The sequence below is a fragment of the Drosophila bipectinata genome, chromosome 2L, assembly GCF_030179905.1.
Source record: "Drosophila bipectinata strain 14024-0381.07 chromosome 2L, DbipHiC1v2, whole genome shotgun sequence".
NCBI classification, from domain to species: domain Eukaryota; kingdom Metazoa; phylum Arthropoda; class Insecta; order Diptera; family Drosophilidae; genus Drosophila; species Drosophila bipectinata.
The window spans coordinates 15479316-15505100 of record NC_091736.1 but is presented as its reverse complement, the minus strand read 5'-3'; the positions used below and the strand labels follow the sequence as shown (position 1 = coordinate 15505100).

The following is a 25785-nucleotide window of genomic DNA, read 5'->3' as shown; positions in this document are numbered from 1 at the left end:
AGAGAACTATTGCTATTATCATAGCCAACTTAGCGCCGCGTCGTCACCAGAAGCCGTCCATTTGCCAGCGGACGTTCAGAGGAGAAACAAGAAGCCACGCACTCGCTTCGCTAAAAATATAACAAATTTATTTTGTGGGCAAAACAAAAAGGGGCGTGCCTCCATTGACTAAAAATATTAAATAATAATGTCGCATCTGACTGAAAATTTTTCCCGTCCAGAAAAGGCGGAGGAAGTTGTTACCTTTGGCAGTCTGGGTAAGATTCCTGAATCTGACCAGGAAGAAACTTTAGTGTTTTTTTTCGATCTTGGTTTAAGTTTTCTAAATTAAGAATCATTTATTAAAAAAAGTTCAAACCATTAATTTTAAACCCTTTGTGACGTGGATTAATTTGACTTTCAGATACCACGGTTCAGCAACTTCTTAGGGCCGCCTTCGAGGTACGCCAACGTGCCTATGTGCCATATAGTGGATTCAAGGTCGGTGCTGCTTTTCGGGCCAAGGACAATGACCAAATCTTTGCCGGCTGCAATGTGGAGAATGCTGCCTTTACGCCCAGCTCGTGTGCCGAAAGAACAGCTCTTGCCAAAGCCGTAAGCGAGGGCACCACCGAGTTCTCAGTCGGAGCTGTTGTGGCCTATGAACCAGATGTGTTCACCACCCCGTGTGGTGTCTGTCGTCAATTTATACGCGAATTTGCCACCGACGACATACCCATCTATATTGGCCAGAGCATTGATGCCAGAATTGCTGCCAAGGAGGAACCCTTCCGTAACGAGGACCCTGTTCTATGCACCTCTATCTTCAATCTGTTGCCGAGCAGTTTTCGCACATATCGGAAATGAGACAGGCGGAGAGGCGATATTGCAAAAAAAAAAACAAAAAAATGAGCTTTTCAAGGTCGGGTGACCAACCCACTCCTCCCAACTGCCCCGTTTATATTGTAATCTGTATAATTTTAATCTAATCACTTGAAATAAAGAAAGTTACACTGCTTAACACGGGGAATAGATTTTATCAAATGCTGACTGACATCAGAAATTATAAAATAAAATAGCTATTGATAAGGTATATTTCATGTCATATTTTGAAATTATTGCAATTAAATTGATAGGACTTATGATAGAAAATATTAAGTAATTGTAGAAAATGAAGACAAAGAAATCGATTTAGGTAGACGTTTGGAAGCAATTTAAAATTATTTTCAATTCAAAACTCAAACTTATTGATTAATTGACTAGAAAATAAAGTATATTTATTAGTTAGACATCCAATAAAATGTATTTTAAAGTATTGAAGTAATTGTAGGGGAAACCTTTCAAATATTCTCTGAAAACCAAAACCAATTTTATAAAACAAAATTTTGTTGCTGTAAAAGCTACCTTTGAACCTTATTTCCTATATTCCTCAATTTAGTAAAATTTTTTGGCTAAAGTATAAACAGGCATTTTAAAACAAATTTAAATTTTAAACAAAATGGCCGAGAAGCGTAAACTCCTTCAGCGGTACATGCAGTGCCTGAACGAGATGCAGGACGAGCTCAAGCGTAAGGAACTGGCCAAGAAAATGGAAACGCTCGAGAAGCTTAAGTGCGAACTGGCCCGTCGCCAGGAACAGAGTGGCACCCAGTGCGCCTGCCAGATGAAAAAGGAAGAGCGACGCCAGTGCCTCAAGAATGCACTCATTTCCCATCAAAGGACCCTGGCTGGATTGCTACGCGAATTAGCTCGGCGGGAGGCCTTTGCCAATGGAGAACGGGGTCGAGTTAGCGAGTCCGAGAACCTTCCCCATCCGCTGAAGCTGGACGAGTTTACGGTGGCCTTTCGCTATGTGGGTGAGTTGGTTGATCATTTTTAAAGTGGTTTGGTTTGGTGTGATCTTAATCCCTTCCAGGTGAAGATGGTCGCGAACTATTAATGGCTGCCCTTGCGGCCCGGAGGTGTGCCTATGTTCCATACAGCAACTTCAAGGTGGGAGCCGCGTTTCGGGCCAAGTGCGGCCAAATCTACACGGGCTGTAACATCGAGAACGTGGCCTTTACTCCTGGAAACTGTGCGGAGCGGTGTGCGTTGGCCAAGGGAGTAAGCGAGGGCGAGAAGAGGTACACGGCTGGTGCCGTGGTGGCCTACCATCCGGATGGTTTCACAACGCCCTGCGGCGTATGCCGACAATTTATCCGGGAATTCGCATCGAAGGACTTTCCCATTTACATTGCCAAGGCTCCGCCACCAGAACAGGAGGGCTGCATACCAGCAATCGATGAGGACGAAGAGGTGCTCGTGACATCTGCCTACAATCTCCTGCCCCACAGCTTCAGTTCATACGAATAAGGAATATCCTTTGAAAAATTTGCAATGAAATCCTACATCAATCCAGCTAACCTAAAATTATTTTTTATAAATTATGGATATATTAATAAATTAAATCATGTCCGTGATTTACATCTTTGCAAATCAAACCCTCATAGAAAATAGGTACCATCATGATTAATAAACGAAATGCTCTTAACTTTAATTTTGACGAAATAAAAGTCTAGATAACTAGAACACCTAGACGTACTTCACAACGGGTTCACCAGATCCGTAAATGGCATACTCGCTCTTCTTGGCAAAGGGAACCACATCGGCATGAACCAACTTCGGAGTCACGTCCGGATCAAACTCTACTTTACGGAATTGTGGATCGGAGAAGTTCTCGCGCACTTCGGTGCACATTCCAGAGTGTGGCACCGGCTTCGTCATGTTCTGGAACTCGCAACGTCGTTTGGTACACTTTTGTGAGGGAAATTCGTCACACAAAATGGGATCTGGTTCCCGTGATACTTTCCTGGTGGGCACCACCTTCTCCGACCAATTCCAGTAGGTGAGGTTGTCGTGGGCAGCTATGCCGCCAGTCAGGGCCTCCTTGCTGTGGCGCACATACGACAAATTGTAAGTGGTGGCATTGGGGTCCAGGTACTTGCTAATGCCCTCCTCGGACCGGTCGATGACCAATTCGGTGGACTTAACTGCACTGGGCATAGGAAAGGGTAATATCTCCTGTTCTTCGGGCATTTCCTTTAGCACAAAGGTATCGTGGGTCACACTGGATATTGGCTTTATTTTCCGTTTAATAAACCGAAGACAGCACTCATCAAGGGGTTTCATGTAGTGTGTTTTCATATTCAGCGACGGATTCCTGAGGGCATCGGGATTGGCGTACTACAAATGAAGGGTAGATATTGAGAGGTATTATCTCTAAGATATATCTTCTTACCTTCCACACATAATTGGCCGAAATGTCGGTTTGCGGCTTCTCGGACAACAATGGATCCCTCACGTAGATTCCCTTGTCGGCGAATTTGGCATTCAGCTTGTTCTCCATCCGCAGGTCTGTGATGTGCCGGTGACCGCGGTACTGCGAGGTCCGCCAATCGGTTTGCTTGTCGTTGACGGGACGCTTGTAATCATAGCAGCCGAAGACATCCATGGCTAAAGGATTTCTTATAACTTCAATAAAATTCAAAAAAATCCAAAAGAAAATCCGTCTATCGGTGGTGTTCTCTTTGGATTGCTATAATTTGGTGGTAATCCTGCTTGGTTGTCCTGTTGCCTGGCTACCAACGTTTACAAATAAATCCCAGAAATCAGCCCCAGTATATATTGACTGTTTACAAATAGACTGCCTACTGTACAATATTTCTCGTTTATATTCTGCTTCAAATGCAAGTGTTTACAATAAAATTGTATAGTTTTATGCTTTAGAGAGGAATGCTTGTTTTACAATTATAAAAGCGCTCTGTTCACAAAACAAATGGATATTCGTTAATACAATATGTGGGCTAAGGTAAATAATGGGTGTTGCACTCGATCCGACCCGTGCAATAATAAACTGTTTGCTTAGCAATTAGAACAATTGATTTAACTCGTCACCCGGGGCGTTTGGCTAGTCTGCATTCGGTTCCTCCACCTCTTCCGGCCCCGGTTCCCCGTCTCAGGCAATTTCCTTAAGCGCCAGCAGCGACTGACGCAAATATTCGTATTGGGTCTTGGCGTGCTTGATCTCCAGTTCGGAGAGTTCCACAAGGCTGTCAAGTATATGATTTTATTTTAATTATATCATTTATATAATTATTAGCGATTCTCCTTACCTTTTTTTGAATGCAGCCACTCGGCGATTGCGGAATCCAATCAGTTCTTCTTTTCCGCAAGCGGACATCGACTCGAACTTCTCGCAAGCCTCCGCTTGGGCGGCTTCGGCCTAATGGAAATTGAGAAATTCATAAGAAAACTCTCAGGGCAAGGTTGTCAAATCAATCAATACATGCTACAGTGGGGCAAACAGTGAAATGATGCATGCAGCAGTTACAAGTGGGGTGAGCAACACATCTACTTGGCTAAAACCTTAAATTCCAAATACCTCTTGCACCTCCAAAGGCTGCGGCGGATTGCAGAACACAGAACCACAAACACGCACACGAAAAAGTGAAGAAACAGGAGGGGGACAGGCGAGTGGAGATCAGAGCAATGTCAGCAGAAAAAAATACAAGAACGCAAATAATTTTTTTCATTTTTTTTTCTTTCAAATTAGTAAAGCGTGAGAATTAATTGCCCCGCTAAAAGATTTTTCGTAGAAAAACAATTGCTTTTAGAATAAACCTCAAAAAAGAGAGAGTTTTGGAAGCATTTGTTTCAACCCTTCACCAGATCTTACCGCATGGACATCTTTGTTCTTTGAGCGAGCCTTCTCCAGATTCCGGTTAGCCGTCTCGTAGGCAGCCAAACATCGCAGCCGTCTGATCAACAGAGCCTTGGCAGCATCACTGTCTCGTTGGTAGTATCGCAAGGTATCGCCCAGCTTGAGATCCTGGTCGCTAGCTACACGAGTTTCCAGATTCTGTTGAAAAAAATAATATTAATAACCTTTTTAAACTAATAACTCTTTTGATTACCTTGATTCTTTCAAATATCTCTGCCGTTTTGGCAACAAATGTCTCCATGTTTCCTTTTTCTGTGGTCGAGAGTTGTGTCAGCGCATTCGAAATCTTTTGGTGGGAGTCACCCACATCCTTGTGGCGTTGTGTCATCTTCTCAGTTCTCGCAGCTGCCTCGCGCAAGTGTCCATGGTATTCGGTCAGGAACTGCAATTCGTTTTCAAAGAAGTCGTTTACATCACGAACCGTAGCACTCAGCAAGATCTCGTCCGTGGTCTTGCCCAAGGACTTTACGAAGCCGCCAAAAATGGCCATCTTCTTACGCGGCTTGGCGCATAGGTCTTGGTCGTATTCGAGAAAAACCTTCAAGTGCTGATCAACGCGAAAGACCGGGTGACTGGCTAACCGGCGCAGGAAAACCTCGTGCATGGCCACAGTCTTCTTGAAAGTGGCCAGGTACTCACTGAAACATAATCAATAGATAATACAAGGATAATGACTATCACAGTATTGACAAAACTTCACCTAAGCATAGTATAAGTAATAAGTTATATTATATTTTGTAATTCTTCGATTAAAAAAAGGTCTTATCAATGGGTCTAAGGTTTATGGGATATCTCCCTCTTCCTGTCGATAAAACCCATTCAACTTACGCTTCCAACTCCGACTTCATCTTTTTGAATTCCTCTTTGGTCATGTTTCCCTCGCCTTCTCCCAAGCGCTGTAGTTTCTCTCGGGAGGCATCGAAATCCGGACGAGGCGGACAGGGCGGAATCTGAGATAAAGATTTTCAAATTAAAACTAGTCAGAACTTTCTCTGGGTTACCTACAATATAGCCAGCATAGTCCTCGTTCTCCTCGATGCGGTCGTGCAGCCAGACAAACTCTTCGTGCTGACGTACCACATTATTATCCTTTTTTGCGAATCCTGGCAGAGTTGTGCGTGTATGGACTGTAAATTTGACCTTTTCCTTTTCGCTCAGCGCATCGGAAATCTCCACATGGAGGGCATTTTCACCCAGAACGGCGGGCGTGGCCGGTGCAGAGGACGAGCTGTCCGGCGAAGTTGCCGACCCACTGCCATTTGTTGCTCCAGTTATCACGTTGCCACCGGATGTGGGAGGAACTGCAAGAGGATTTGTGGGCGAGGCTATTTCCATCGTGGCGCCATTGTTCTCCGAGCTACTGTTCAGCAGATTTGAGTCATCCGTGCCGTCCTACAAATGCAACGAAAAGTTTAATGCACTCTATCCAATTACGCCCATTTTTTTGATAAGATTTCTTTGTGTGAGGACCTCATTTGTATTTGCTCTCAGCGACTCAGTTTGGGGAAAATACAGTTCAATGAAATACGGGTTTATTCTTATCTTATTTCTTACCATCATTTTGCGGCCGAAGAAATTGTTTTTAATTAAAGCACCGAAATAAACAAGAAAAACGCTTAGCTGCTCGGCCGACTTGGAAACTTTTAATTTAGAGATGGAACTTTAGATTTTTGTCATCTGGTCCCACTGAACATCTATTAATGGCGCAATTTCAAAATTAAGCTTCAACTAATTACTAAAAAAAGTCTAAAAATAGGCGATGTTGATTGTTTTGTTTACAATAATATATTTATATTTAAGATTTCGGACAAGTAAATAATTTAACAACATTTTATTTCAAGAATTGTATAATTTTGGCGGAACAGTAAGTCTCTGGCGCAAATACATTAAGTACATAAAATACTTATAAATTGAACATGATATGAAATTAATTGTATCAGCAAATCAGTTTTAAAAGTAAATTCTACCCATCTTAGAATTTTAATGCGAAGGTATTCTAGAGGAAAAACAAGCAGTTTTTATAAAATACAAGCAGTTGATATCGGCAACTGCCGGTAAGGTTCAGTGTTGTAAAGTGAAAATGTTAGGTGCTTGCGGATTGTTATCGATATAGAATTGTATCGATAGTTTCACATTGAATCACAGCCCTAACACCTCTAGCGTCGCTTGCGAAGGCGCATTTTTTCTACCATTATATTATTTTTTTAGCCACTAGACAAGAAAGTGGACAGTTTGCAGACACTATTAAGAGTTGGAGCTTTGATTTTTGTTTATAAATTGTGGTGAGTGTAAAGGCATTTTTTTTTTAAGAATAAGTTTGAAAACTAAATGAGTTTTTGCATGTGCCTGTGTGCGTATCTGTGTATGTGCGCGAAAATTTTGTGCTTGAATTTATCGCCCATTTAGCGAATTCAATACATAATGGGTAAAAAAACGGAGAACAACGAGAATGCCACCACCCAATCCGATGGCGAGGAAGAGGAGGAGTATGCCGTGGAGAAGATTTTGGACCGTCGTGTTAGGAAGGGAAAGGTTAGTAACATCCACCCGGCTTGCCGGCCCTGGCCACCCAACTTCTACTTCAATTTTCTTGCAGGTTGAGTACTTTCTGAAGTGGAAGGGCTACGCCGACACAGAAAATACCTGGGAGCCTGAGAGCAACCTCGACTGCCAGGACCTCATCCAGCTGTACGAGTTAAGCCGCAAAGATGAGGTAAGTGATTTGCAATTTCCGCCGGTGTGATGCCGGGTACAGTTGTGCTCATTAAATCTTGGTGACATCTTAGGCTGAAAAGACTGACAAGTCCTTGAAAAAAGACCGACCCAGTAGCAGTGCCAAGACTAAGGAACCCACCGGCCGTTCCAGCACCACAACGGTGTCCAGCAACAAACGGAAGTCCGAGGAACCATGTAAGAATAAAAGATCATTGTCTTAGTCTTAAGCTGCGTTTTTTTGCAAACCTTTACCTGAGAAATACTGTTTACCTGAGTGGCTTAGTCCTTTTTATCTCTTCCCAGAAAATATTGTTTTGTTTTAAAAAATATAAGGTACCCGGTACTTCTTGGGTTACATAAATCTACGCGCCTAAAGCGATGAATTTTATATATAATATCTTGTTAATGATTCGTATTTGTATATTTTTGTTTTACAGCATCTACCACCAACAAATCAAAGCGCACTTCAGAGGCGGACGCAGATAGCAGTGATGCCCTAGTCGCCCCTGGTTCCACTGGCTTCGATCGTGGCCTCGAGGCTGAGAAGATCCTTGGGGCATCCGACAACAACGGTCGCCTCACATTCCTCATACAATTCAAGGGGGTGGACCAAGCCGAGATGGTGCCCTCAACTGTGGCCAACGTTAAAATCCCCCAGATGGTAATCCACTTCTACGAAGAACGCCTGTCGTGGTATTCGGACAACGAGGACTAACTTCCGAATCGCAACAAGCAACCTCATCTGAACTTTATAATTTAGAAACATACAAAAAAAACAAGAACATCATGTATCATCCATCTAAAGTTTAGGGCTTTAGAAATCCATCTCCCAAAACTCAGCCCCCTGCCATGAATCGAAAGGCACATTCTATTGTCTCCCCATTCATGTTGGTATTTATGATTTAAATTTTCAATGAATAAACACAAATTATGTTCAAATGTTGTATATGCTACAGTTGGATGTCCTTTCTATCGAAGATTCAAGGTTATTGTCTGCTGCGCATGTGCTGACCATATGCCAGGTAGAGGTCCGAGTATTTATTAGCCACTTCAGAATTTCCGGGCGGGATTTTTTGGATTTACTTTAGAGCTCTGCCCTCCGCTAAGTATCCTCAAGCATTCAGTAGCTTGTTAGCCACATTGCATTCCGAGTTCTCTAGCACATTGCCGCAGCAGGACCAGTGACGACGACCAGGGTGTCCTGTGTGTCCATGACCGCAGCCACTGTACCCAGGCATGCGGCCCTCGCACGAACACTTCACTGTCCGGTTTCCTTTTCCGGAGCAGAAGGAACAGCAGTGATAGATTCCCGAGTGGGGACGAACCTGTCGCGCCTGGAACGTAAATGGACTACCTCTGATGGGTCTATCATTAATGGTAATCGTCAGAATTACGGCGCCCTGGGAGTCTGGGGTGAAATGGATATTGTAGGTGCCATCTCGATTGTCTGACACCTCGACGGGCAGGAACTTTGAGGCGGGGTCTTTGTATTTTATGATGCAGTTAATCTCCAGTCCTCCGTGGCACAGGGACACTCCATCGGCGTCTCTTGAATGCAGCAGGAGATCGGCCTTCTTGTGGAGGCGTAGTTGAGAAAAGCCTTCCCATTCCAGGGTACAAAGTCCCGGCTCCACCACCTGCATGGTGATAATTCCGTACAAGGGAATGTCTCGCTGGTCCTTGGTGGCGGGAGCTCGGATCTTCGGTAGAAAATGAAGGGAATCGGAGATCTGAAAACGAGTCACTGAGACTGGATCCTTGGATACTTACTTCCTTGGCTAGCTACTTACCTTGGGATCCACGGGAGGCTTAAACTGCTGACAGAACTCCAGACGTCTGAGGAGTATATCCACAAAGCTAAGGATTTCCACATCGGCGCCGATTTCCAAGATATCCTGACTGAAACGCATTGCATCTACGGCCATTTGGGTGCGTTTTTCTGGGAAGGAATCCGGGGTCATTCGGGCTTAATTAGGAATATATCTCTACCCTCACCTAGGTCCAGTTGTTGCTTGATTATAACCTCCACTTTGGACTCCCTTGCCCTGCTGATCTGCTGGAGCAGAGTCCTCCGATGCACTTCCAAGGCCTCAAAGTAGCTCTGCAAGTATTGTTCCACCTGGTGTTGGATGTCATCGCATCTGGCGTTGATGCCGCGGGCGATCTCATTCAGCCGTTCAATGGAGTGCTCCGCATACTGGCAAAGGGGACGAGTTTGGTCGGTGGCCTCCCTTAGTAACTTGCCATGATGTCCAATGGCCCGGTTGATGGTCTCATGACGGTGACCCTTGTGGAGCAGGACCAAGCAGTCTGTACACGCCAGTTGCCGGCAGTGGGTGCAAAATGCTTTAAGCTCGAAATTCGTGTGAATGCCACAACGAAGCACCAGCTTGCTACTGTCCCCCAGTCCCAGCTGCTGTTGCTTCTGCTTTCGGGCCCTTCGCAGCTCCAGGATACTCCTCAGCCGATGGTTGGCGGTGTTCCTCTGCCGTTCATGGGCCTCCTTGCAGAGGGTACACAAGTTCAAGGTGCAGCTGATGCAGTGATAGGTAGCCTGGCGGGTTAGGTTGATGAGGTTGTATACCCGCCTACCTCTATCTTTAAGACTACTCACACTAATCTCGTCCGTGCAAAGGGAGCACCAGATCCTCGATATGACGTCTTCATTGGCTTGGAACCGCAGGGCTTCTATGCGTCTCACCAATAGATAGTTTTGGGGCAACTGACGGACACCTCCGAGTGGCAAGTCCGTGGGGTAGTTGCAGCTCTGGCACACGATGCTACGTTTGGACATTTGATTTACGGAGCTCCCCATAAACCGGGTGTTGAAGGAACTCGTCGACCTCTTTCCTTCACTTCTTGACTGAAAATTCATGAGAATTATGGAAGGGAAGCCGGGTAGTGGTACATTTCTCTTACCCTGACCTCCAGTGGATCCATGGACTTCTTCCGGCGCAAACTGAAGCTGGAACCCCTCTGCCTGGCAGGTGACACCGTAGCAGTAAGCTCTGCACTCGACCCGCCCATATCGGACCTCAGGCTGTAGCAGGAAGGGTCTTCACTGCGAGACGGATCCTGCTCCCAGGTAGACTCGTCCTTGAAGTTCTCACTGACCAGACACTGCAGACAGAACGAGTGAAGGCAGTGCAGGGTTCTTGGGTCCGTGTAGACGTCCAGGCAGATCCCGCACTTGAGATCATCCGTAAAGATAACTGTGTTCTCCGGCGGAGTACTGGGTCTCAAGGTAATGCTCGGGGAGGGCGAGGGTGCCGGAGATACTGCTGGAGAAATGGCCAGCGATGGCGAACGACTTCGGGCCATGGGGGATGACGCATCGTAGATCTCTGACCTGGCTGCGGCCTCCAAAAGTAGTCGGGGTAGCATTTCCAGCTTGGGTTGGTTGGTGTCCGGAGTGGGCGGGCACACTCTGAGCTCTGGAGAAGCCTTGAGGGACAGTAATCTCTTCGGCAGGAGCTCCTTGCCTTTAATGGTCTGAGCTACAGTGGCATTGCTGGTCTGGGAGCTGCTGCTGTTCTGCACAGATACGGATGAGGCACCACTTAGTACATTGTCTAGGATGGATTCCGGCGAGGTGGAACTACCTCCTCCAGCTAAGCTGCTGCTGGGTTCACTGGCACTATCCTGAAGTTGGAGGTCATCGTTGGGCAGCCCTTGTGCTCCCATTCTAGCGCCATTCGAAAGACCCAGTGTCCTTGAGCGACGAATGGAGCTCCTCAGCTCAAAACCCGGAATTTTTGGCACTGTACTAGGCGGATTCTCCGCACTGTGGTCAACCTTGGGAGCTATGGAGAATGTAAAGAGTTGGGGAGCCGACTTGCGACGCACAGAGTCCGATATGGGAATCGCTTGGAGATTCTTTTGCGGAATTTGTGAATTTTTCCGAAGGGAAATCTTAGCCGTACTGAGCTTCAACCGAAGCTTTCCGGGGGAACCACTTGGTGGTGGAACTGCCAACGGGGGAGGTTGAGGCGGAGGAGCAGGTGCCACCTGGTCTTTCTCGACCTGGATGCGTTCATAGTTGATGAGTGGATTGTTCTTATTATCCATGCTCGTCCTTCGTTTAAACATAATTTTGGGTTGATGTGGCCTGCTCATTTTTTTTATCCAGATTATGCAACCTTTCACGAATTCCGATCTGGAGTGACACCTCTTTCGCTCTGTGGGTTCCCGTTGCTACTGGGCCAGAGACACTAGGTCTCGGACTGGGTTGCTGCTTGGATTGGTAATCCAATTACATTCAGCAATGGAAACCCACGGCGCAGTGTCAACACAGAAGTGGCAAAAGTCTGAAACTGACAATTGTCCAATTGCCTCTTGTGGTTGGCCATTCTAAGTGGCATGTGGAGATGCCACTTTCTCCTAACAAGGTTCCTGAAAAAAAGATACTTTAATTTCTTTAAAATAAACTCAAGAGTTGACCTCAAACATCTGTTTCTCTTTAATGTCATAACCTAATAGTAGTTACAAAATTTGTTAAAATTAATATTTAAAATTTAATTAGCTATATTCATATAATATTTTCTTCCCCTGTACGCTGCATCCCTATACTGCCAAGTTCCGTTAACCGATCTGCTCATTTTAACATAACCCATCGGAGATTACAAAACCCACGCAAAGCTTTCTCTCTCCCCCCAGTGACGTTTTTTTTTTTTGTACTCTCTCTTATAAGAGCTTTTACCCAGCTGGTTGGCCCCAACGGCTCCACCTCTCACTCGCACCCATCAGTTGCAGTTACGGGCCCGGAGTGGAATATTTCACATTTTCGACTGTGGCTTCTAAAGAATCGGGCCGAAAACACAGCCGACAGAATTGGCCGACAAAACTAGCCTTTCACTCTCGCTTTCCGGTCCGCAATTTACATACACGTTTTTGAGTTGTGTTTTCGTATCCGTTGTGTTGTATAATAATTTCGAAAAAAAGCATTCCAAAATCCAGTGAACCCTTCGGTGCCACAAGTCCATTTTCGTTGTGCTCCCCCCGATTTGTTGTCGTTCGGTTGCTGTTGCTTACGGTTTATCGTGTGTTGCTTTCTTGTTGATATTCGTGAGCGACGCACATTTCCACTTTTTTTGCTTTGCTGCTCCAGTTCTGGACCCCCCCACCCACTAGCCCCAGCCAGCCGTCGAATCACCGTCGAAAACCGCCTCTTTACAACATGGAATCGGTGAGTTTTTGTCCTTTTCCCCGGCTCCCCAAAATAGCTTTCGGTCGCTTTTTTGGGGGGCTGGCACGTTACAAAGTCCAGGTCCAGGGCGATAATGCCGCTCGAGATATTGCGTAAAAGGTTAAAGTCTCTCCTAGTGATTGGATCGGATTGATCCATGACTCTGATAAGACAGTTTTCTATTTTTCTAATGGGGCTAGTTCTTGGATAAGATGGATCCATTGATGGAGGAGGTAGTTTTTATGAGAAATCCTTCTTGGAGTTCCTTTTTAAGAAACTTTGAAGAAAATAAAAATAAAGTAGAATATTACAATAGTACTATTATTTAGTATTTTTGAAGGAATCAAGTCAAGAATCAAGTTTTAAATTCATTAAAAGGGTTATATTTTTATGAATAATCCACCAGTCTTCTAATATTAATCCCTGATGGAACACTTACTCATAACTTATGGTATGTCTATAAACCTAAATAATATGTCATAGATCGGTGGACGAATGACCATAATTAGAGAAAATATTTGAGATAAGACATTCTTTTTAGGGTGATAAGAACTTCCAGATAATAAACATACATCATGTATGTTAATATGAAATTGTTGAATTATAACTTCGAGTTGAAGAGACCTTTAGTCTTTAGGATTTTAAAGGTTCCTCGTCTGGTCTGGTCTGGACAAATCTCGGTTAGATAAGGCCCAGTAATTACAATTAAACCCTCATAATTAAAAATCTCATCATTTCGCGCACTTGTTCACACAGAAGAAATAAACCAAGATTGAGAATCTCAACTCAGCTGTTGTAATATAGCCCCCATATCAGATATCGTGGTTGCCTAACTTTATGGCTCCCCACCGCGAAACTATAACTTTGTTTTTAATATTCCTACAAGGAATGTTTTTTTTTAGTTTTTAATCTTTATTTTTAAACATTTTTTTGTTGGTGCAGTCGGGCTACAGATTTGGCAGCGTCGACTATGTAGTGTTTCTGGGCATGATCGTTCTATCCACCAGTACGGGCATCTATTTCGGGTGCATCAAGTAAGTGATCTGTGATCTTCGATCTCCGGATCAATGCCAATCGAATGCGTTAATTATAGGAAGGGCAAGAAGAAGATCGAGGAGGTGGAACCCACCTTACCAACCACTGTGCCCGCGAGGCGCAAGCACGATTTCGGATCGGAGAAGATGAGCGAGTATCTGCTGGGATCACGCAATCTGAAAGTTTTTCCCGTTGCCATGAGTCTCATAGCCAGGTAAGCTGGGAGGATGTCACGTGAATCCCCTGAATCTCTAACCTCTTATCTCCAGCTATATATCGGGTGTCACGATACTGGGCACCACATCGGAAATCTATAATTATGGCACGCAATATTGGTTTATAGCCATAGCAATCGTTCTACAGGGCATTGCCGTCTCCTATGTATATATACCGGTATTCTCGGCACTTCAAGTGGGGTCTTCGTATGAGGTTTGTATCAAAAACTAGTAGCTATTTTTATAGTTTAACAATCAATTGATGAATTAATTGCCTGAGAAATCATTTAGCATTTTAGCTTTAAAGTTCAGATAATCTATAATTTAAAATGTCTTGGTTTGAAGTCACGTTTTTTTGGCATCCACCTTTATCATTTAATAAAAGCACTCTCTTTTTTTTAAACGGAAATGTTAAACAATAATAGACAATTGGTACTACAAATTGTAGTTAAGGAAGTGCATCTGTAATGGTTGATAAAAATAAGACATAGACTCTTCCGTCACTTTAGTTATTTCTATTTTTTTTTCAATCAATGAACGAAAAGCGTTGCAAACATTTTAATCAACCGAGAATTCGAGACCACCACCCTCTTGAAATGGAATTTCTTGGACTTTGCTCCTGCCCACTTGTGGGGTTCGATATGATTAATTACAATGTGTTTCACAGCCACTTGACAATTGGCTTCCAAATGGGTCTAGGCATTAGTTTATCAATTAAAAAAGGGTCTTTTTTTTAAGCTGAGATTAATTAAATTCAAAATCGTTTTCAGTATCTGGAGATGCGCTTCCATTCCATCATACGAAGTATAGCCTCGTTTATGTTTATTTTGGATGAGGTAAGTGCCGGTCTCTCTAGAGAAACACTTTCTATTGGTTACTAAGTCATGACTTGTATTGTTAGATACTTTTTCTGCCGTTTATTGTTTACGTGCCAGCCATTGCTCTCAACCAGGGTAAGCTATACTAAATAAGTCCACAACTAGCTCACGCTAATCTCCGTCTAATCTCCATCTAGTATCTGGCATTAATCTCCATGTTATTGCTGTCGTGATAGTGATCGTGTGTGTTTTCTATACCTTTGTGGTAGGTTTTATTGCAACAATATATCCTCTATGACCCATTTCTGAGCTCTGCTTTTCCAGGGTGGAATCAAAGCCGTGGTCCATACAGATGCCTGGCAGGTCCTGGTAATGTTTCTTTCAGTTGTGGCAGTGGCCGCTCTGGCCACCTATTACGCCAACGGCCTGGACGTCATGTTCGACGATGCCGCTAAAGGTGGACGAATAATATTCACCAACACGAATCCCTCGCCGTATGTCCGTCACACCGTTTGGAGCGTCCTCATCGGTGGCTTCTCCTACTGGACGTCATTCAATGCCGTCAACCAGACCATGGTCCAGCGCTATATGTCCCTGCCGTCGCTGAAGAAGGCCCGTGCTTCCATGGCCATTTTTACCATTGGAGTGGCTGCCTTTGTATCCGTTTGCTGCTGGGTGGGACTCCTGATCTTTGAGATGTACAAGGATTGTGACCCCTTAAGTGCGGGGTTGATAACGGTTAGTACATTTAAGTTTTGTATAGTTTTTGTAAATATTTATCCGATAATCTCCTCCAGCACGATGACCAGCTGCTGCCCCTCTTTGTGGTCCAAAGTGTGGGCCACATTTACGGAATGCCTGGCCTGTTTATAGCTGGAATTTTTGGTGCCGCCTTGAGTTCTCTGTCCGTTGTGCTCAACTCAACATCCTTGGTGATCCTGGAGGACATAGTTCGAGGCTGCTTCAAGATGCAGCCCAGCGAAAGAGCCTCCACTATACTGGTCAAGTCGACTATCATAGTTTTGGGTCTAGTGGCGCTATCGCTGGTCTTTGTCCTGGAGCAGCTGAGCGGAATCCTGAGTATCTGCACTTCGATGACAGCCATCGCAGCTGGAACCACTTTTGGCCTATTTACCCTTGGAATGCTAGTTCCCTGGGCCAATACAGTGGGCACTGCTGTGGGTGGAATCGCAAGTGCTCTGCTTGCTGGATGGATATCATTTGGAACGCAGTTCACCATAGCAGCCGGACAGTTGAACTCCCAAAAGCTCCCGGTCTCTGTGGAAGGATGTGCCGCCAATGTCACGCTTCCGGAGAACGTGTGGGTGGACGAGGAGCAAGTGTTTCCACTTTACCGGTTGTCATATCACTGGATTAATCCCATCGGAGTGGCCACCGTTCTGGTGGTGGGAGCTCTAGTCTCTTTGGTGACGAAGCCAACGAACATGAAAACCCTCGATCCTGACCTGATATCGCCCGTAATTCATAGATTCCTCCCGAAGGAATGTTTCGAGGGTCGCAATCCACAGGCGCAAGCGCACAAAAACCTCCTCCACACCTCCTAAAGACAATTCGCCATAATCCGCTGTGCCAAATCAAATGGAATTGATTTAGATACATAATTCTTACCTGTGGCATTGCATTCCATACACCCCCCTATGTTGTTGGTATAGTTCTTAGTTGTAGTTACTAGTCGTAGTCTAGTAGCCTAGTCTAGTATCATTCGATCCAGTGGTTGGATCGGATAACACACACAAACCGAAGTACAGGAACCTATGAATCTGCATCTCCCACTACAGGATGCACAATCATTATCTAATAGTGTGAATAGTGTATTATAATTTAGGTTTATTCAAAGGTTCTTCTGTTTATCTGTCTTATCCCCTTATGTTGAAGTTCCCAGGCTCAGTTTAGGCATAATTCTTTGGCATTTTCGATTTGTAGTCAGCAGACTGTGTCTCATATGTATTCCGTGTGACTTTACAAGCATAATGTCTGTGATAAATTCAATAAATAGATCAAACCAGATTGTTTTATTCTAGAATTTAGTTCAGCGATCGCAAATAGTAGCGGGAATGATATGGAAACATTAATCTGGGTGTTTTTCTAATCTAATCTAAGCACCGATTAGGCGTAAATCACAAAAGAGCATGGACTCCTGTATTTTCTCGACGACGTACAATTATTTGTCCTTTTGTAGATCCTTGGACGTGGACAAAGACTGCCTCTTGGCTATGTATTTTCGTAGCTGAAACGCTATTAGGATTAGGCAGAGGATTCCAGCACTCAGGTAACTGTTGATTACAAACTGCTGAGGGAGCATTTTGCACTTGGAAACCACATAGTCGTCGGGAGTAATAGTGGCCTAAAAGGAGAGATTCTTTATCTAAAGATAGATCTGCAAAGGTCCAGATACTTACCAGCATGAAGCTTGGATTAACTTTGTTTCTCCAGCTAAAGGAGGCCACCGTGTACTCATCGATGCCCAACCGATTGACACTGTGACAATAGTGATGTGAGTGTCCAGCAAACGCCAGCCTGGGCTTCAACAGTTTCCCCAACATATCCGTGGCCTCCTTTGACAAAACATGAAAACGCTCGCGGTAGGCTTCGATAAAGGGAGCATCATACTCCTGGCACATTGTGTCGGAAATGCGGAATGTGGGGAAGTGCTGCAGCAAGATAGGTTGGCTATACGGGTGACGCCTGGTGCGGGCACACTCGGCCTCCTGCGGGAATTTCATGCAGTGAAGAGTTCGTGAGATGTTTCTCAGTTGTTCTTCGGCCTGGGAGCAGAAAAGGCAACCATCGGCCTCCATGGCCATGGAATTGATTATCACGAAGTGTATCTGCTTAATGGTATAAAGCGTGACCAGGGAGTTGTTCAGATAGTTCTCGAACCGGGACATAAAGAAAGGATGCATCCTGGAAACAAGAAAAGCTCTTTAATCAGGATATCCGTATCAGTGGATTGTTACTCACTTATAGTGAAAGCCCACGTCATGGTTACCGACTATACTGATAAGTGGAATACCCGGCGGTAGGTGAAACATCTTCAGGTAGCGCCACACGTACTCCTGGAAGTGCTTGTCGCTCACCATGTCACCCTCATCGAACAAATCGCCTAGGACGAAAACCACATCAGGCTGGAAGAGGCGGGATGCCGCCTGGAAGGCACGTGTCATGTGCCATTCCCGATAAAACTTGTCCAGCCAATGGCCTCGATGTGGACCCAATAGGTGGGGGTCCGCAATGATTAAAGCCCGCAACGGATCATCGACGTACTTCTTCCGCTTGATCTCCGGCCACTTGCACTTCTGGAGCACCACAAAGTCGGCTACGTACTCACAGAAGATTAGTGCACAAAGCACGATCACAAAGCAGGCGTAGAGCCATCGCATTTCTGCGGATTTTTAATGAAAATCCGCCGGCGAAGAATGAAAACAAATCCAATAATAAAATGTTAGTGTTGTAAAACGCATCCAAGATTAGTACTGGAAAACAACTTAGGATGGCGCCTTTAGACCGTCAGTTTAAAAATTGTATTTGATTTCAAAATGTTATTTAAGTTAAAAAAGCCTTTAATTGGAATATTGTGGTGCATTGAATGCTGCTTACAACCTATTTTAAAAGAGATCGTAGAAATAGTTTAGACCCTGTCCCAGTTCCCAGACAGAAATGCCAGTTCCTAGTTCCTGGGCCAGTTTTATCCGCTCATTGATGGAATAAAGCGTAGGATAGAAGACGATATGACGTCCATTTTCGTTTCTAAAAAGTAAGAATATTTGGTTTTGTAATAATCCATTACTATAGAAAAATAGCCCATTACTTGATTTCGAAAAAGTTTTCCACATCCCTCTCGTCGTAGGTCAAATGCTTCTTTACGCTCTTCACCAAATCCAAATACTGAGAAAAGGTGATAGGACCACCACCATCGGGCGTATAGTCATTGCCATACATATTTAAGCCGAGAAGGATTTTAGCCCTTTTGGCCTCCATATCCGGGCACCCTTCTGGGGCAATCATCTCCACTGCCTTACGAACAAAATAAAGCGGAGCATTGGCTCCCGGACGTTGAACGCTGGAGAAGTCGTAAGTCATCAACGAAAAGGCGTAGATGTGTTTGTATAGCTTATCCATGTGCTTCTCTCCGAATAAATTTCCAGTGTCCTTGCGAAATGGTGGCACGACCAGGATCAAGCGCAGCTGCTGCTTTTGAAGTTCTTTAGCTGTACAGGAATTAGGATAAGAAATAGAGTAAGACTCGAAATAGCGCCACGTTACCCATTTGCAACACCAGGGTATGCAAAATTTTATCATCAATACGGCCGGCCAATTGGGACCAGACCTCCAGGACGAGGCCATCGAAACCATTATCCTTGCAGCACTTGATCAGAACATTGTTAACCTTGGTACGTTCATGGGCATCGCTGAGCAGTAACTTGATGTCCCGATCCGTGAAGTGATCGAATATAAACCGGGGAAATACTGGAATTCATGGGATTCATGGATTCATGGATTTCACAGACAGTTTAAGAAGTAAATACCCTTTACTGTACGCTGGTTGTGGGCCTGTTTTCCTTTTCTTCGCAGGTCTGTCAACCATCCAGCGTCAATATCGTGGACCCCAGCCATGACGTACTCCTCCCCCTGCTTTACAACCTGGAGCCAAACTGGAGAAATGATGTCGAATTTCTTGGCGAATATTTTGGCCACATCATAGCCATGTGAATTCCACTGCAAAAGAAGGAATGGTAAGATGGAGTCCAACTGGAGCCTAAATTTCTACCCACTGGAGTCACATATCCCAAAGTAGTTCCATTGAAACGTCTCAATCCAGTTTCCTTGAAATAAGCTCTGTGGTTGGCCAGGATGTCTTTTCCCAAGGGTTCCGGGCTTACCTTTATGAAAAGTTTGGAAAATACTATTAATTTTCAGCACAAGCTTAAAATATTTACCAATCCCAGGGTAAACACATCATTGTCTTGGGGGCCACGCAGCACATTCGCCTCCTTGTTTTTCCCCTTCGTTTTCTGGCTGTCTGGGGATAGGGTACCTTGGACGAGGGTCAGCAGGACAGGCAGGATAGCGATGAGGAGCACGAGCGCATTAAACGCACGCATTTTGAGAGCAGGATAACCAGGACAACCGCATAAATCGAACAAAAACAAAATCCGTATAACCAGAAAGCCGGCAGCAGTGTGCCCATCGCTGAATAAAATAAACAAAAGCCTCTAACGGCGATTTGAAAAAGGCGGTCAGACTTTTACGATTTCGAATTCAAAAATCGGCGCTAAATTTTCAAAAGGATGGGTAATATACTTTAAAATAATTCCCAAAGCCTGCTATGATCAACAAACTATAAATTCCCACCCATTTAAAACATCGTTTAATATTTGAATTGAACTTAGGCATGCTCTTGTATTTTTAAAAGTTTGTAGCTTTTTAAATAATGCTTTACGGATACTTAACGTAATGCTTAGCCAAAAAAATTATATTAATATATTATTTTTAAGAATATATCGTTTAAATTAAATTAGCGCATAAACTAAACAAAGAGTTACACAATGAACTAATTGAAAACTAATTATCACTTTTAAAAAATGAAGAAAAAATTGATTTTAAAAAATGATTTAAAATTAATTTATCATTTAAAGAGGCTGCACAGAACCTACTGCATTGTATAAACATAACTATGGGGATGTTTGTTAGGATCTCAGTCAAAGACGCGCATCAAGTCGCCGCTAGTTGGAGTGGAGTTGCCTCCCAGTGTGGAATTCGATGATCCCTTCCAGGGAGGATTGCTGTTGGCATTGGGAGTGTTGTTGCTGTTAGTAATGTTGCCGCTACTATTGTTGCTGCTATTGCTGCTGTTCATGCTGCTGCTGGTGAGGTTGATGTTGCTGTTGATTTCGGACAAGGTGCGAAGCAGTTGCTTCTTCAGCAGATGCTGTGGCGAGTGGCTTTGACTTAGGCTGGCGTTGTTATTGTTGTTATTGCTAGTCAGGAGCGGAAGGTTAAACTTGGGGCTAAGTGGTTGCAGTTTCTCCTGCCTGCCCGCCAACAGCCGGCGCCGTTTCTCGTAGAAACTATACGTGAGCTGCTGTTTCTGGTCTTCCGTCTTTTCCCGCTCCTTTTCCTTCTGCTGCTCCATTTCATCACTTTCCAGGGAAGGCTTCTCTTCCTTTTTAACCTTTCCCATCAGCAATTCATTCAATCTTTTAGCCGTCATTGCTCCGGCACCTCCCGATCCGGATTTGTTGCCTACCAGCGCCCTCTTATTACATCTCAAGCGGTCCTGAGCTATCACACTCGACCTCTGGGCGTAGATGGTCCTGCCGACTGCAGGATTTTTGCCAGGCAGACCATTACTCAACGCAGGCGAAGGTGGTGGTGGGGGTGGTCGTGCCAGTTGGCCCACGACGCCCTGATGACTTCCACCAGTTAGGGACAGCAAATTGTTGTTGGCCTTTCGCGTGGTAAGCAGATTCTTGCGGAAGGTAACACCCAACCCCTGGGGCAGCTTGACCATACCGAACGTATTCAGGGCCAGAGGACGCGGTGGACCCGAGTACATCATTACATTATAGAAGCCGTCTTCGTGGTATTTGGCATTGGCAAGCGATGGATGATGATTGGGAGCGTTGGCCAATGGCTGGCTGGTGGCCTCCAGCTTTACAGTCTTTACATTGTCGCTAACAGTCTCCAGTTTGTGGAACTCGAAGTCGTTCAGCTCCTCCGCCAGGTGATTGACCTCGGCCGGGACCCCGGAATTCATATTGGATTGCAGGACATTCACGTCGACATTCTCGTAGCCCGCCTGAGTGAGGAACTCCGCCAGAACCTTCTGTTGTTCCAGCATTGAAACCGAATTGCCATCAGCAATTTCATAAATAATGCTCGGCAGGATCATATGCTCCTCCAGCTGCTGCTGCTGTGGCTGCTGGGTCCCATCCGCAATGCTCTGCACATTGTAAACACTGAATTGACGCTGCTGATCCGGATCCTGCAACTTCTGATCCTGCTGCTGTTGCCCGTGATGCTGCTCTTGTTGTTGCTGCTGCTCCAGCATTTGCTGCTGCTGGTAGATGAGCTGTTGCAGCTGCATGGCATCGATAGTAGTAAGTCCCTGTTGCGGATCCTCCTCGCCGGTGGTATACACCTGTTGCCCCTCCGGCTGCACCTGTGATTGATAGATGGTGTAATCTTCACCAGTCTCCGCGCAAATCGTTCCATCTTGGTAGCGTAGTCTTTTGGTGGCCTGTGCGGGATGTGAAAGTGCGCCGTTTTGTGACGGTTGCTGCGGCGGCTGCTGTTGCTGCTGCTGCTGGGCGGTGTCTAGTTCGCTCTCATCGAAGTTGTTCAGTATCTCGTTGATCAGCTTGCTATCTAGCATCTCATCGAGCGTCTGGGAAATGGAATTCTCGTCGGAGGTGTTTGGCAGAGGCAGCTCCTCATCATCGGGAGTAGCCTGTTCCGCTTCCGCTCCCGTGATGGAAGAAACAGCCTGGTCCAGTTCACTGAGCACATGCTGCTGTTGCCCGTAGGAAAGGCTCAAGTTCTTCGATTTGTTCTTTTCCTTTTCGGTTTTTGTTCGATGGTCGCTGGATCCCTTCAGCTGAAAAAGGAGCAGGTTAAAATATATTCCAGATATATATTTTCAGAAAGAGAAAGTCGGCGACATTTATGAGGCAACTTCAAGCGAATTGGATTAAGGATGGTTCGGATTTAGACAGGATTAAGGAAAAGGGATAATGTAGGTAATCGAAAGACCATAAAAACCCGTCGTACCTTTTTCTTAGGCTGTATTTCGGGCAGCTTTTCTGTCTCCGTCTGGAGCTGGGCGGGTGAGTAGTTGACTCCCAGGGTCATGTCACTTGACGCTGCTATCGTAGGAGTCGGTGGCAGGCTGCAGGATGAGTTGCTGGAGGAGGAAAACACAGTAATAGCAGCGGCCGAATTAGCGCCTGCGTTAAGGGGCTCTTCTTTGATTGCAGCAAGTGGTGGAGCTGCTATGGCACTCCCGCTTCCTCTCTTCGAGCCCTTGCCATTGGAGTCCTTGTGGTTGGACTCTAACGCCGGGGCCGGAGCCGGGGAAGAGTGATGACGGTTCTTCGATGATTTCGAGCGCGCACGACTCCCACCGGAGGTGCTGCTGCTGCCTTTTGAGGAACTACTCTTGCTACTGCTGCTTTTGTGACGTGACGATGACGACGATGAGGAGGTGGTGGAGGAGGAAGTACCCACGCTCTGGTTCTGAAGCGAGACCGAACTACTGGAGCCATTCGAGCAGCTGGATAGGGTTGAGGCGGATAGGGTGTCTGTGGGAGAGCTGGGCACGATCCCACCACTGCCACCGACTCCCCCAGGCTCCTGACTGTTTTCCGTGGCAGTGAGTCGCGATTCGCTGGACAGGAGGTTCCCGCTAGCGTTTGGATTCAACTTGTTGGATGTGGCATCCCATACGCTCGGGTGCTGTAACGCAATGTGATGCTGGAAGCCTGCTTTTGTGTAGCTCCCCGAGCAGGAGCCGCAAAGTACAATGTCGCGGGTGGCCAGCTTTGGGACCAGGTCATAGTAGGCCATGTCTGCCGATTGGAGTCTTTGCACCTGCACCTTGGCCTGTTGCAGTTGTTGTTGTTGGTTCTGGTGCTGCTGATCCCCGGATCCGCCAGACAAGCCGTTCTTCCCTCCTCGCAAGTACGTCTTCTCGGCGGTGCGTAGCTGCTTAATGACCTTGTCCAAGTCAAAGACCTGCTGCCACTTTTGACCCTGCAGGGCGTACAGTGATACCCCTGCTCCAGCTCCAGACCCCGATCCCATATTGGAATTTGAAGTGGCCGATATTTCCGGCTTCGCCAGGCTCTGCTTAGCATGCTTGACGGTGCCATTTTCCGAGAAGACGCCCGGAGCGGAGGTGGCCATATCGTTAAGAGGCATTTTGGCCACAAATAACTCAAGTTTTAGGATCGGGGGATTGGTAGAGATACGAGCAAAATTGCCCCAAATAACAGCTGAAAATAGGCAACAAAAAATGAGTTTTAGATCCTTGAAGTAAAAAAAAAGTAAGCTAGGATAGAAGATTGAGGATAAAATCCTTAAATGAGCATACATCTATGGAGGAGGATTATACGATAAGAGGAATATGTCGTTTTATTTTGAACTTTATCTTCCAAACCATAAAAAAAAGTCCTTAAAATTCTACCCACATTTTTAAACAAAAAGAAAGCGCTTTCACTTTATTCGAACAATACCGTTACAAACAGAAAAACAACATACACAGCTGATGATCCTGAAAAAATGTCGATAGGGTCGTTCAATTCCTCCTTTATTGCGTTGCAAGTCACTAGCCCGAAATGAAAGTGGACGCAAAAACGTCAGGAGAAAAGTCCTGAGTCATTGATTGTCAGAAACCGTTTGACAGTTCATCGTAATGGCGTCCTTTGGAGAATTTCAATAATTTCGTTTTCCAAAGTTTTTCCACACATTTTTGGCGAAAGCTTACAGGTGAGTGCGAACCCCCGCACCCGAGCGCTTCCTAATCACTTGCCTTGGCTGGGCACCCCCTGCCACCCACTACGCTCCACTCTTCGACTGACCGAATCAGCTGTTTTTGACAACTGCGCATACATGCGCAAGTACTCACACCAACGCACCGAACCGCACACGCACACATACTCACACTTACCCACACCAATGCAACACAAACAAAGCACACGATTGAATTGAAAAGCCAAATAAAATCAAATTCTGAAAACCTGCTAAACGATTTCACTCCGACGCCGAGCTATTTTCGAATGACTTACATCAGTGCTAACACACTTCCATTTCGACTGCTTTGTTTTCTTTTTAATTTCAGCGAACTATTTGTCGTCTAAACGCAACTACAGTTGCCAGATCGGCGCCGCTGCGTTGCCACCTGGTTGCAAATGGCCAATGATATGATAGGTTCATAGAGATGGAACTATTGATAAAAAGGACACGTCGCACGAAGGACAATAGTCCTTTGTGGTTTGTTGGAAAGAAATTTAAAATTTCCCCGCCAAACAATTTATCAATGAGAGGAAAATTCCAAGGCGTCCAAGAAATAAATTTTATATTTATATAAAGGACATATCATAACACTTAAGTTCTAGTCATCCTCATCACTGAACTCCTCCTCGTCCTTTGATTTTTTATTCTTACGCTGCAGTTCTTTGGCGTAGAGCTCCTTGAAAGCCTCGTACTCCGGCAAAGTAACATGACAGATTTTGGTAGCAAAGGACTTCTCCGATGTGTCCGTAATCTGGTATAGCTTATGGTTAGTCGTGGGCTCATTAGGATCTGCCTTTAAAGGACGAGGCTTGAACAAACCTAATCGAACAAGGAACTGATGGCGACAGCGAATCTCCTCGAAGGGCAATGTTAAAGCAGCGGATTTGACAATTTCGGGAACTTCAATACGCATTACATCTATGATGTAATTTAGTTTCTCCTCCAGCGATTCCTCCGGTTGAGCAATCAGATCTGGACTATTCATCAGAAGTTTCCATACATTTTTACTGGTGGAGACGCGACTTTTCAGGAAGGCTATGTGCTCCAGCAGCTGGTGGGATTCGGTAATGTCCAAGAGCTCTGGGTATTTTGTAAGAAGCAGGTGGAGCAAATGCTCTCCAAATTGACAAGCCCGCCAAATCTCCAGGCTGTTTATAATTTTGTCCGGTGTTCGCTTCAGCACGGCAGGATTTCCCGTAACGATTCTCAGGAAGTTCACAGTTTCCAGACCATGATTTTGAAAGGTTTCGTGGGCCCGCCGCCAAATCTCGGGGGAGTAAATGGATAATGTGGGTTCCAATTTAATAGCTTCATTGATATGGATTTGCTCGAGTTGCAAAATCTTTGGGGTGGCCAGGTGTTTGGCGCGGTGGAACTATAAAATAAATCTTTTGTATCAGTATGATATAATTATATTCACAAGAAAACTTACCTGATTTTGTTGTTTTAATACAACTCTAACATTAAATAATACTTTTCTCAGCATTTTGTAAATAAAAGTAAGCAGTCAGCTGGGAGAAAGAAAGTCTGAAACACAAAACAGCT

At 45.1% G+C, this 25785-nt stretch overlaps 11 protein-coding genes across 15 annotated transcripts; 4 read left to right on the top strand and 7 right to left on the bottom strand.

The window, feature by feature from the left end:
• Positions 1-29: 29 nt before the first annotated feature.
• LOC108126009 (cytidine deaminase) lies at positions 30-1000 on the top strand. Its single transcript, XM_017242416.3, has 2 exons — positions 30-257; positions 404-1000. The coding sequence occupies exons 1-2, from the start codon at positions 188-190 to the stop codon at positions 844-846; spliced, it is 513 nt and encodes a 170-aa protein (XP_017097905.2). The 5' UTR covers positions 30-187; the 3' UTR covers positions 847-1000.
• A 354-nt stretch (positions 1001-1354) lies between these two features.
• Positions 1355-2438, top strand: LOC108126007 (uncharacterized). The gene is made up of 2 exons (XM_017242415.3): positions 1355-1835; positions 1895-2438. Exons 1-2 carry the CDS (start codon positions 1478-1480, stop codon positions 2329-2331), a joined length of 795 nt encoding a protein of 264 aa, XP_017097904.2. The 5' UTR covers positions 1355-1477; the 3' UTR covers positions 2332-2438.
• Positions 2439-2487: 49 nt separating this feature from the next.
• LOC108126006 (uncharacterized) lies at positions 2488-3667 on the bottom strand. Its single transcript, XM_017242414.3, has 2 exons — positions 3257-3667; positions 2488-3201 (listed from the first exon to the last, which is right to left on the bottom strand). The coding sequence occupies exons 1-2, from the start codon at positions 3467-3469 to the stop codon at positions 2551-2553; spliced, it is 864 nt and encodes a 287-aa protein (XP_017097903.2). The 5' UTR covers positions 3470-3667; the 3' UTR covers positions 2488-2550.
• Snx6 (sorting nexin 6) lies at positions 3667-6448 on the bottom strand. 2 transcript variants are annotated; one of them, XM_017242412.3, is made up of 8 exons: positions 6293-6448; positions 5744-6130; positions 5567-5688; positions 4932-5376; positions 4694-4876; positions 4400-4417; positions 4131-4240; positions 3667-4067 (listed from the first exon to the last, which is right to left on the bottom strand). In XM_017242412.3, exons 1-8 carry the CDS (start codon positions 6296-6298, stop codon positions 3974-3976), a joined length of 1365 nt encoding a protein of 454 aa, XP_017097901.2. In that variant the 5' UTR covers positions 6299-6448; the 3' UTR covers positions 3667-3973. The 2 variants fall into 2 exon arrangements, with proteins under 2 accessions (XP_017097901.2, XP_017097902.2); XM_017242413.3 differs by lacking the exon at positions 4400-4417.
• A 412-nt stretch (positions 6449-6860) lies between these two features.
• Su(var)205 (Suppressor of variegation 205) lies at positions 6861-8235 on the top strand. Its single transcript, XM_017242386.3, has 5 exons — positions 6861-7020; positions 7145-7270; positions 7335-7451; positions 7525-7648; positions 7891-8235. The coding sequence occupies exons 2-5, from the start codon at positions 7160-7162 to the stop codon at positions 8166-8168; spliced, it is 630 nt and encodes a 209-aa protein (XP_017097875.2). The 5' UTR covers positions 6861-7020; positions 7145-7159; the 3' UTR covers positions 8169-8235.
• Positions 8236-8429: 194 nt separating this feature from the next.
• LOC108125983 (E3 ubiquitin-protein ligase TRIM45) lies at positions 8430-11614 on the bottom strand. Its single transcript, XM_017242381.3, has 5 exons — positions 10373-11614; positions 10068-10316; positions 9449-10007; positions 9244-9392; positions 8430-9183 (listed from the first exon to the last, which is right to left on the bottom strand). Exons 1-5 carry the CDS (start codon positions 11567-11569, stop codon positions 8566-8568), a joined length of 2772 nt encoding a protein of 923 aa, XP_017097870.2. The 5' UTR covers positions 11570-11614; the 3' UTR covers positions 8430-8565.
• A 584-nt stretch (positions 11615-12198) lies between these two features.
• On the top strand, positions 12199-16734 carry SLC5A11 (Sodium/solute co-transporter-like 5A11). The gene is made up of 9 exons (XM_017242382.3): positions 12199-12638; positions 13581-13672; positions 13732-13887; positions 13943-14102; positions 14659-14724; positions 14790-14841; positions 14904-14971; positions 15031-15444; positions 15504-16734. Exons 1-9 carry the CDS (start codon positions 12630-12632, stop codon positions 16269-16271), a joined length of 1785 nt encoding a protein of 594 aa, XP_017097871.2. The 5' UTR covers positions 12199-12629; the 3' UTR covers positions 16272-16734.
• PGAP5 (Per1-like protein PGAP5) lies at positions 16712-18220 on the bottom strand. The gene is made up of 3 exons (XM_017242385.3): positions 17689-18220; positions 17127-17631; positions 16712-17071 (listed from the first exon to the last, which is right to left on the bottom strand). The coding sequence occupies exons 1-3, from the start codon at positions 18105-18107 to the stop codon at positions 16889-16891; spliced, it is 1107 nt and encodes a 368-aa protein (XP_017097874.2). The 5' UTR covers positions 18108-18220; the 3' UTR covers positions 16712-16888.
• Positions 18221-18266: 46 nt separating this feature from the next.
• LOC108125985 (chitinase domain-containing protein 1) lies at positions 18267-20025 on the bottom strand. The gene is made up of 6 exons (XM_017242383.3): positions 19665-20025; positions 19500-19607; positions 19254-19443; positions 18991-19194; positions 18536-18935; positions 18267-18474 (listed from the first exon to the last, which is right to left on the bottom strand). Exons 1-6 carry the CDS (start codon positions 19827-19829, stop codon positions 18333-18335), a joined length of 1209 nt encoding a protein of 402 aa, XP_017097872.2. The 5' UTR covers positions 19830-20025; the 3' UTR covers positions 18267-18332.
• An 83-nt stretch (positions 20026-20108) lies between these two features.
• Positions 20109-24619, bottom strand: Atxn7 (Ataxin 7). Of its 3 annotated transcripts, none has more exons than XM_017242503.3 (3): positions 24513-24619; positions 22498-23720; positions 20109-22324 (listed from the first exon to the last, which is right to left on the bottom strand). In XM_017242503.3, the coding sequence occupies exons 2-3, from the start codon at positions 23644-23646 to the stop codon at positions 20423-20425; spliced, it is 3051 nt and encodes a 1016-aa protein (XP_017097992.2). In that variant the 5' UTR covers positions 23647-23720; positions 24513-24619; the 3' UTR covers positions 20109-20422. The 3 variants fall into 3 exon arrangements, with proteins under 3 accessions (XP_017097992.2, XP_017097993.2, XP_017097994.2); XM_017242504.3 differs by having other exon boundaries at positions 24395-24524; XM_017242505.3 differs by lacking the exon at positions 24513-24619 and adding an exon at positions 23986-24111.
• Positions 24620-24797: 178 nt separating this feature from the next.
• LOC108126093 (transcription termination factor 4, mitochondrial) lies at positions 24798-25785 on the bottom strand. Of its 2 annotated transcripts, XM_070277669.1 has the most exons (3): positions 25673-25785; positions 25060-25615; positions 24807-24991 (listed from the first exon to the last, which is right to left on the bottom strand). In XM_070277669.1, the coding sequence occupies exons 1-3, from the start codon at positions 25724-25726 to the stop codon at positions 24888-24890; spliced, it is 714 nt and encodes a 237-aa protein (XP_070133770.1). In that variant the 5' UTR covers positions 25727-25785; the 3' UTR covers positions 24807-24887. The 2 variants fall into 2 exon arrangements, with proteins under 2 accessions (XP_017098025.1, XP_070133770.1); XM_017242536.3 differs by having other exon boundaries at positions 24798-25615.